The sequence below is a fragment of the Melanostigma gelatinosum genome (assembly GCF_949748355.1).
Source record: "Melanostigma gelatinosum genome assembly, chromosome: 10".
Lineage (NCBI taxonomy): Eukaryota > Metazoa > Chordata > Actinopteri > Perciformes > Zoarcidae > Melanostigma > Melanostigma gelatinosum.
In genome coordinates this window covers 26682469-26692468 of record NC_136643.1, presented here as the reverse complement: position 1 = coordinate 26692468, position 10000 = coordinate 26682469, and the positions used below count along the sequence as shown (strand labels likewise).

The following is a 10000-nucleotide window of genomic DNA, read 5'->3' as shown; positions in this document are numbered from 1 at the left end:
GAACACATATTACTTGTGTACTTGTACTTTGTTGTCCTGGTACTAGAACACATACTACTTGTGTACTTGTACTTTGTTGTCCTGGTACTAGATAGAACACATACTACTTGTGTACTTGTACTTTGTTGTCCTGGTACTAGAACACAAACTACTTGTGTACTTGTACTTTGTTGTCCTGGTACTAGATAGAAGACATACTACTTGTGTACTTGTACTTTGTTGTCCTGGTACTAGAACACAAACTACTTGTGTACTTGTACTTTGTTGTCCTGGTACTAGATAGAACACATACTACTTGTGTACTTGTACTTTGTTGTCCTGGTACTAGATAGAACACATACTACTTGTGTACTTGTACTTTGTTGTCCTGGTACTAGAACACATACTACTTGTGTACTTGTACTTTGTTGTCCTGGTACTAGATAGAACGCATACTACTTGTGTACTTGTACTTTGTTGTCCTGGTACTAGATAGAACACATACTACTTGTGTACTTGTACTTTGTTGTCCTGGTACTAGAACACATGCTACTTGTGTACTTGTACTTTGTTGTCCTGGTACTAGATAGAACGCATACTACTTGTGTACTTGTACTTTGTTGTCCTGGTACTAGAACACATTATACTTGTGTACTTGTACTTTGTTGTCCTGGTACTAGAACACATACTACTTGTGTACTTGTACTTTGTTGTCCTGGTACTAGAACACACAATACTTGTGTACTTGTACTTTGTTGTCCTGGTACTAGAACACATACTACTTGTGTACTTGTACTTTGTTGTCCTGGTACTAGAACACATGCTACTTGTGTACTTGTACTTTGTTGTCCTGGTACTAGATAGAACGCATACTACTTGTGTACTTGTACTTTGTTGTCCTGGTACTAGAACACATACTACTTGTGTACTTGTACTTTGTTGTCCTGGTACTAGAACACACAATACTTGTGTACTTGTACTTTGTTGTCCTGGTACTAGAACACATACTACTTGTGTACTTGTACTTTGTTGTCCTGGTACTAGAACACATACTACTTGTGTACTTGTACTTTGTTGTCCTGGTACTAGATAGAACACATTATCCACCTCCTCCACAAACAGCTCCGAGGATCAGAGGGAGGAAAGCCCGACAACAGGCAGCTCTTACCGGCCGTCAGGAGGACGAGGATCCCGGTCCAAAACGTCCAGCGCCGAGTCATCATCTGCGGGGAAAGTGATCCGCACAAACAGCGGAGGCTCTCGGTCCGTCGGTCGGTCCTCGGTCCCGGTATCAGCGGAGACTCTCTCATGTATGTGGACACACAGCGTCCAGATGTTTTTCATCCAGATGTGGGTTAGCCCCGCCCCCCGCTGCTGCCTCTGTGTTTCCACTGCTCGTGTCTCCATGTGTTCCTATGATGACTATGAAGTACTCAGTTCTTATACTTTAGTACAAGTACTGATACCACCATGGAAACATATACTCACAAGTAAAAGTCCTGCATGCAAAGAAATGTTAACAACAGTTTCCACAATAAAATAAATACTGCTAAGTAATATCTTAAAGTACATTAAATGAGTACTAGAAGCAAACTGTACTCAAAGTATCAAATGTAAAAGTACTGCAGAACGGCTCCATTCAAAGTGTCACGTTGATTTTATAGGAATATGTATTATTTTTGTAATTCACATTATTATTAATCATTTAATTATTCCTGGTTCAGTACCATCTTTACAACATTCTAAAATAATATCATCATCTGTATTAACTGTTATACTTTCATATTTAACTGTGTATTTTATGAACTGATCACAAGTTTCACTTATTAAATATGAATCTTCTCAGCTGTGAGACGCTTAAACTGAGACGGAGACGACCAACGAGATTATTACAGATCATTAGACACACACACACACACACACGCACACACACACACACACACACACACACACACACACACACACGCACACACACACACACACACACACTATATATATATATCATATAATATATATATATATATATTATATGATATATATATTATATGATATATATATATATATATTATATGATATATATATATATATATTATTATATGATATATACATGATTATATGATATACATTTTGTAATATTATACTGAGACTATAATAAGATGTCCTGACGTGTTCATCAAAGTGTTATTTCTGTTTTTTTCATGTTGGAATAAAGGTTAAATATTTCACTGTAAAGTAGTTTGATGCCTTCATGTTTTCATATTAAATCATTCTGGGATGTTTGCTGACATTGATTGATGTGACTCAGCCTTACAGAGAACATGTTCCACCAGCTCCGCTCATCTCTGGGATTGCACATAAATATTTTGATGCATTACTTCGTTTTGAGTTCGTGGTGGTGCTTTTATTCTGAAGGAATTGCGCCGGAAGTACTGTGGTTGTTTCTCCTGGTGGAAGAACTGATACAAAGTAACACATGTTTGTGTCAAAATAAAAGTTAAAGTTGATAAATGAATAGAGTCTGGTGCAGCGCGGTCACACGTGTTCTCTGCGCTGATAACAGCGGGTCTATAGCGGGTTTATTGCGGGTTTATTGCGGGGTTATTGCGGGTTTATTGCGGGCTTACAGCCCGTCAGAGAGCCGCAGTCAGCGGGATCGCAGCTGATCCTTGACCCCGCCCTCTGGACTCCTCAGCAGCGGAACCTCTGCAGACCTTGTCGTGTTTCCGAGTCTGTGGTCCGACATGAAGAGGAGACTCCTGCTGGTGTCCAAGGGTGGGAGTGAGTGAGGGTGGGAGTGAGTGAGTGAGGGAGTGAGGGAGTGAGTGAGGGTGGGAGTGAGTGAGTGAGGGAGTGAGGGAGTGAGTGAGTGAGTGAGGGTGGGAGTGAGTGAGTGAGGGAGTGAGGGAGTGAGGGTGGGAGTGAGGGTGGGAGTGAGGGAGTGAGGGAGTGAGTGAGTGAGTGAGGGAGTGAGGGTGGGAGTGAGTGAGTGAGGGAGTGAGGGAGTGAGGGAGTGAGGGTGGGAGTGAGGGTGGGAGTGAGGGAGTGAGGGAGTGAGTGAGTGAGTGAGGGTGGGAGTGAGTGAGTGAGGGAGTGAGGGAGTGAGGGAGTGAGGGTGGGAGTGAGTGAGTGAGGGAGTGAGTGAGTGAGTGAGTGAGTGAGTGAGTGAGTGAGTGAGTGAGTGAGTGAGTGAGTGAGGGAGTGAGGGAGTGAGGGAGTGAGTGAGTGAGTGAGTGAGTGAGTGAGGGTGGGAGTGAGTGAGTGAGGGAGTGAGGGAGTGAGGGAGTGAGGGTGGGAGTGAGGGAGTGAGGGTGGGAGTGAGTGAGTGAGGGAGTGAGGGAGTGAGGGAGTGAGGGAGTGAGGGAGTGAGGGAGTGAGGGTGGGAGTGAGGGTGGGAGTGAGGGAGTGAGGGTGGGAGTGAGTGAGTGAGGGAGTGAGTGAGTGAGGGAGTGAGGGTGGGAGTGAGTGAGTGAGTGAGTGAGGGAGTGAGGGTGGGAGTGAGTGAGTGAGGGAGTGAGGGAGTGAGTGAGTGAGTGAGTGAGGGTGGGAGTGAGTGAGTGAGGGAGTGAGGGTGGGAGTGAGTGAGTGAGGGAGTGAGGGAGTGAGGGAGTGAGGGTGGGAGTGAGGGAGTGAGGGAGTGAGGGTGGGAGTGAGGGAGTGAGTGAGTGAGGGAGTGAGGGTGGGAGTGAGTGAGTGAGTGAGGGTGGGAGTGAGGGAGTGAGGGAGTGAGTGAGTGAGGGTGGGAGTGAGTGAGGGAGTGAGTGAGTGAGTGAGTGAGTGAGTGAGGGAGTGAGGGAGTGAGGGTGGGAGTGAGGGAGTGAGGGAGTGAGGGTGGGAGTGAGTGAGTGAGGGAGTGAGTGAGTGAGGGAGTGAGGGTGGGAGTGAGTGAGTGAGTGAGTGAGTGAGGGAGTGAGGGAGTGAGGGTGGGAGTGAGTGAGTGAGGGAGTGAGTGAGTGAGGGTGGGAGTGAGTGAGTGAGTGAGGGATTGAGGGAGTGAGGGTGGGAGTGAGGGAGTGAGTCAGGGAGTGAGGGTGGGAGTGAGGGAGTGAGGGAGTGAGGGTGGGAGTGAGGGAGTGAGGGAGGGAGTGAGTGAGGGTGGGAGTGAGGGAGTGAGGGTGGGAGTGAGTGAGGGAGTGAGGGAGTGAGGGTGGGAGGGAGTGAGTGAGGGTGGGAGTGAGTGAGTGAGTGAGGGAGTGAGGGTGGGAGTGAGTGAGGGTGGGAGTGAGTGAGTGAGGGAGTGAGGGAGTGAGGGAGTGAGTGAGTGAGGGAGTGAGTGAGGGAGTGAGGGTGGGAGTGAGTGAGTGAGGGAGTGAGGGAGTGAGGGAGTGAGTGAGTGAGGGAGTGAGGGTGGGAGTGAGTGAGTGAGGGAGTGAGGGTGGGAGTGAGTGAGTGAGGGAGGGAGTGAGGGTGGGAGTGAGTGAGTGAGGGAGTGAGGGTGGAAGTGAGGGAGTGAGGGAGTGAGGGAGTGAGGGTGGGAGTGAGGGAGTGAGGGTGGGAGTGAGGGAGTGAGGGAGTGAGGGTGGGAGTGAGGGAGTGAGGGTGGGAGTGAGGGAGTGAGGGAGTGAGTGAGGGTGTGAGGGAGTGAGGGTGGGAGTGAGGGAGTGAGGGAGTGAGTGAGGGAGTGAGGGTGGGAGTGAGTGAGTGAGGGTGGGAGTGAGTGAGTGAGTGAGGGAGTGAGGGTGGGAGTGAGTGAGTGAGGGAGTGAGGGTGGGAGTGAGTGAGGGTGGGAGTGAGTGAGTGAGTGAGGGAGTGAGTGAGGGAGTGAGTGAGTGAGGGAGTGAGGGTGGGAGTGAGTGAGTGAGGGAGTGAGGGTGGGAGTGAGTGAGTGAGTGAGGGTGGGAGTGAGGGAGTGAGTGAGTGAGGGAGTGAGGGTGGGAGTGAGGGAGTGAGGGTGGGAGTGAGGGAGTGAGGGTGGGAGGAGGAGAGGAGGAGAGAGGAGAGGGGCGGATGGGGGAGGAATGAGTGAGTGAGTGAGAATGTCTCCTGTAGCTGTGCCTACAGTGAGTGAACGTGATAGAATCTAGAGTTTGGATAAAAGCGTCTGCTCAATGACAGTAATGTAATGTAAAGCTGCATTCTCTCTAGTGTCCACCAGGGGGCGACTCCTCTGGTTGTATAGAAGTCTATGAGAAAATGTTTTATTTTCATGATCCATTATTGTCTTATTTTCTGAGCAGTCTAAAGTCTAAAGTTTAATTATCAAAGAATCTGCAGAAGTTATTAGAGAACCACACATTCAGTGTGTGGTTCTCATATTTATATGTAATTATTCAAAGACACGCCCATAAATCTGACTCAACATATACATCAAAATAAACTGGCTCCATGGTAACATTATACTTCCTGTTGACATCCTCCAAAGCATTATGGGAAAGGTTGTTTTGTTGCAGGAGACCAGAGAGCAGAGGATCACCCAGCACCACGAAGAACCCGATACTCCGTGTGTCCTGGTGAGACCTGTTAGCTTAGCCTCAGTCTGTTAGCATATCACGACCTGAGACCTGTTAGCTTTAGCCTCAGTCTGTTAGCATATCACGACCTGTTAGCTTTAGCCTCAGTCTGTTGGCATGACATAGTGCCCTGTGATTGGTTGTCCTCAGGGTCTGAGGGAGGGGTCTCTGCTGCTGGTGGAAGGAAACAAAGCGACTCTACTGGGAACCACTAAAGCCAGACTGTTCACCAGGTAACACAAACAGTCGGTCAACTTAGAACCTGAAAGCTCACCGGTGACACCAGCAGCAACCGTGATGCGTTTGTGTTTTTTAGGGGAAAGCCCCCAGTGGAGTACAAACCAGGAAGTGACCTCAGCTACCTGCTGACATGCTGACCAATCAGAGGACATGAAGGTCCTTCAGCTTTTATGATGTTCTGGATGACGGAATGTAGAAAAACTGATTAAATATTGAAAGAAAACTTTGTTGTGTCTCTGTGTGTTGACTCAAGTTTGTATTTCAATACAAATTCAAGGTAGTTGTACTTCATACTGCATATGAAAGAGTAGAGTGATCCTTCTTGAAAGGTATTGTTGCTTGTTGGTGTTTATTATTGCATCAAATATAATTCAACTTGGTTCCTCAGCATTGCATGTTGGGTAATTTGTGTCATAAGCCTGATTTCTATTTTAAGTGATAATAAGCTTTCTGCTAATTACACAGATTACCCATCATGCAACTGTTACAAACCAAAGTGATTTGCGAGACAGGAAGTCGTATTTTTGTGGAATGAACCTTTAAAATGTTATAAAGTGTTCCATCAATGTGATAATATTCTGATGAAAACATCAGTTGAATGTCTCGTTTAATTGTTTTTGCAGATTTTATTATTTATTATTTTTATGTCTCATTAAGAGATCACAGCTCATGTTTCAGATGCAACACAATAAAAATAATATCAAAGACAAATCAAATGTGAACAAATCAGTTTATTTCAGTTCAAAAGGTGAAATCATCTCTTTATCAAACAGTTATTTTTTATTCTCTCGGTGAAAGAATACGTACATCAAAAGTAGTTCATATTTTATTCGTTTAAACGCTGACTTCTTGACGTTTACGACGACGTATCAGGATCCCAGTAGGTAAAAAAAGAATAATTATGGAGCGGGGGAGGGGATTAAAGTCGTAGATTTACAAGAATAAAAGGTGGAAAACATTTTGTATTTATCAATCATCAGACCTCAGACGCTGCTGTTAAACTGCTAAGTGTTCATCAGATTTATTATATGAGTATTTATTTATGCTTCGAAAAGAAGAAACGTGTACATGTATCTTCCAGGACCTTTGTCTCATTACCGTAATAGCACTACGTTAGGAGCAACACAAATCGTACGTTAGCGACCAGGTCGGTCAGAAACATCAGATTCAAAGTAAAAAGAGTGAAGACTGAAGCCCACCAGTAGAAGCAATAGAACCAATAGAACCAGTTCATCCTTAACTTCTGCAAAACAAAGCGATGACGACAAACAAATAAAAAGTGTTTCCGTGGAGTTATTTCATTGTGATTGTTAATTGGATTAAAATATATTTTTAACAATTATCATTTATTCATGATGCAAACCCAATATGGGTAGACACACACACACACACACACGCACACACACATCAAAGCTGCCATTAATAAAAAATATCAGCAACAAAAAAACAAAGAAAGAACAAAGAAACTCTGTTAAGCCCCGCCCTTAATGTTAATGTTGCTACGCCGGTCGACCCGTCTGTTGTCGTACGGTATACGATGACGACGATGATGGCGACGGCAGATTTAACACGAGTAGAGACCAAATATTTCAGAAAAAACACCATCGCCTGAAATCTGATTTTAAAAGTTAACTAGCTAGCAAGCCGCCATTTTGGAATGATGTCCGCGCATACTTCATTCAACACTTTGGGTCGAGAAAGTAAGACGTTCTAAAAGTAAATCATTTTTTACAAACAGTTTGCATTGAACTGAATTTCCAACAAAACAAATTGTAGATCGTGTTGAAATGAGCCGGAATAAATTGTTGTGATTATCATCATGGTTTTGTAGAAAATACATTAAAAAACACTGAAAACACACAAAAAGCCCCCCCCCCCCACCACCCAAAGCAAAGAGAATATATCAGAGTAAATATATTACTGTAACATTAAATCATCAGAAACTAAACCATCTTCATCGAAAAACAGACATGTTTCACATAACGCTGACTAATCATATTTCATAACGCTGAGTCATTGCTGAAAAACACAATTATTACCCACAATCCCTTGGTTCGTCACCTCATCTGTATTTCTAACAGCTTTTTGTTCTCTGTTGTATTTTTTGAAAAGAAGTTAATTTGCAAAATAAGTTTCATTATTTTCTGAGTATTTTGTTTGTTTGTTTTTGTTATTGTTATGAATATTTAAAGACTGTGTTCATGTCTCTAACTTCCCTTCAGTGGATTAAAAGTCATTTTAACATTTAAACTGCATCCTAAACTTCATTCATTTAAATTCAAAACGGTGATGAGAACATGAAGATGATCCCAGACCAGAAGCTCATGAACCTCCAGCTCTAAACCTCGGACCAGAACCTGATCTCAGACCAGATCCTGGACTCTACAAAACTCCTCAGAAAGTGAAACTACAGTTCTAATTGTTCCAGTAGAAAACAGTGTTGATCATAAATCTATCAGCAGTCGTGGACACAAACATCAAACAGGGTAAATATGAAGCTGCTTAGCTTAGCTTAGCATAAAGCCTGGAAACAGGGGGAAACAGCTCACTGATTACAATCAATCACACATAATGGTCTCTATGCTAAGCTAAGCTAGCCAGCAGCTGACTGCAGCTTAGCTTCATATAGTATTAATATTGAGCTGTGAGGATCATCTGTGGAGCTTCTCAACATAATTAGTGGAATAAAAGAAATAACCCAGAAGACTTTGCTGCCTGTCAGCAGTGGAAACAGAGGACACTTCTTCCTCGTTGGTTTTTACCCTGAATGTCTCTTTTCATTGACGTCTGTCCTCCTCTAAGTGTCCGTGTTCCCGTTCTCCTCCGGCTGGAGCTGCTCCTTCTCTGTGCAGTCCTCCTGGGGGGGGCGGACCCTCTTAAAGAAACCCAGCTAGAGGGAGAGAGGAAGAACAAGGAAAAGAAGATTGCGTTTACATGTTATTCATCACAGCAACTTAAACTTCAGGAAAGACAAAGACATTTTCAAACAGCTGATTTTAATGAAGTGAACATGTTTCTTTTGAATGTTTTTATAGGAGATATTCTGCATTTATTGAATAGCTGACAGAAGAGACCGAGGAGGAGGAAGAAGAGGAGATAATCTTCTTCCTGGTCAAAACTTGGTGCCTACATTACCCACAATGCACCTCACCCTGCTTTACAGGTGTGTGGCAGACTGTGGTGGGCTCTGCATACGAGATGAGCAGCGACCACTTCTTTCTAACTCCAGATTTATTTAAATATGAATCATGATTATTGTCAGGGGATCTGTAATGATGTCATGATTATTAATTAGAATATTTCTAATATTATAACTAATTATAACTAGTGAACTAAAGTATGACCACCGTTTCCTTTTATGCAGGAATCAGGACTCTATAGATATCGTAGCTTCTTCAGTTCTTACGTTTCTGAAACCTGACCGCTGACTCAAGTGACATCACTGGAGGCTTTGAACTCACCTTGTACATGATGAAGATGAGCAGGGCCAGAAGCAGCAGACCTGCTAGAACCGCCAGAGCTACGACCCAACCAGGAACCGGCTGAGGAGCATCAGCCACCCACATCACAGACACACTCACCTGAGAACACACACACACAATGTACTGACAAGTACAGTCCAAATAGCTTAAATACGTTAAACCGTGAGGGAGATCAGTACAGATCAGTGATCCACTATGGTCCGATCGGGCGGGGCCTCTAACTAGACAGACAAAGACCCTCACAGGTCGTACTGTCTCTTTAAATATAAGCTGGTATCTCTCACAGGTCGTACCGTCTCTTTAAATGTAAGTCTCTCACAGGTCGTACTGTCTCTTTAAATGCAAGTCTCTCACAGGTCGTACTGTCTCTTTAAATGCAAGTCTCTCACAGGTCGTACTGTCTCTTTAAATGTAAGTCTCTCACAGCTCGTACTGTCTCTTTAAATGTAGGTCTCTCACAGCTCGTACTGTCTCTTTAAATGTAAGTCTCTCACAGGTCGTACTGTCTCTTTAAATGTAAGTCTCTCACAGGTCATACTGTCTCTTTAAATGTAAGTCTCTCACAGCTCGTACTGTCTCTTTAAATGTAAGTCTCTCACAGCTCGTACTGTCTCTTTAAATGTAAGTCTCTCACAGGTCATACTGTCTCTTTAAATGTAAGTCTCTCACAGGTCGTACTGTCTCTTTAAATGTAAGACTCACAGTGGTGCTGTTGGACGGGAGCTCTGAATCCTGGATCTTGTACGGCATCTCGATGACGTTGAAGGTTGCCGTCGCCCGGACCACATACGAGCGGTTTTGGTTCTCCGTCTGAAGATAAAACCATACAGATTCAATAAATTAAAGGAGGCA

The 10000-nt window shown here is 44.1% G+C and overlaps 2 protein-coding genes across 3 annotated transcripts in view; both read right to left on the bottom strand.

Annotated features, from left to right (window-relative positions):
- Positions 1-1306, bottom strand: part of tgfbr2l (transforming growth factor beta receptor-like) — a 14493-nt gene extending 13187 nt beyond the window's left edge. Inside the window, exon 1 of the mRNA XM_079277733.1 lies at positions 1148-1306. Coding sequence (XP_079133859.1) covers positions 1148-1289 — 142 coding nt within the window. The 5' untranslated portion in view covers positions 1290-1306. The remainder of the gene's footprint in view (positions 1-1147) is intronic.
- Positions 1307-6377: 5071 nt separating this feature from the next.
- Positions 6378-10000, bottom strand: part of itgav (integrin, alpha V) — a 35008-nt gene continuing 31385 nt past the window's right edge. For both annotated transcript variants that reach the window (XM_079277192.1, XM_079277193.1), the window contains 3 exons: positions 9851-9958; positions 9128-9247; positions 6378-8556 (listed from right to left, as the gene is read on the bottom strand). In XM_079277192.1, the coding sequence (XP_079133318.1) occupies positions 8464-8556; positions 9128-9247; positions 9851-9958 (321 nt within the window). In that variant the 3' untranslated portion in view covers positions 6378-8463. The remainder of the gene's footprint in view (positions 8557-9127; positions 9248-9850; positions 9959-10000) is intronic.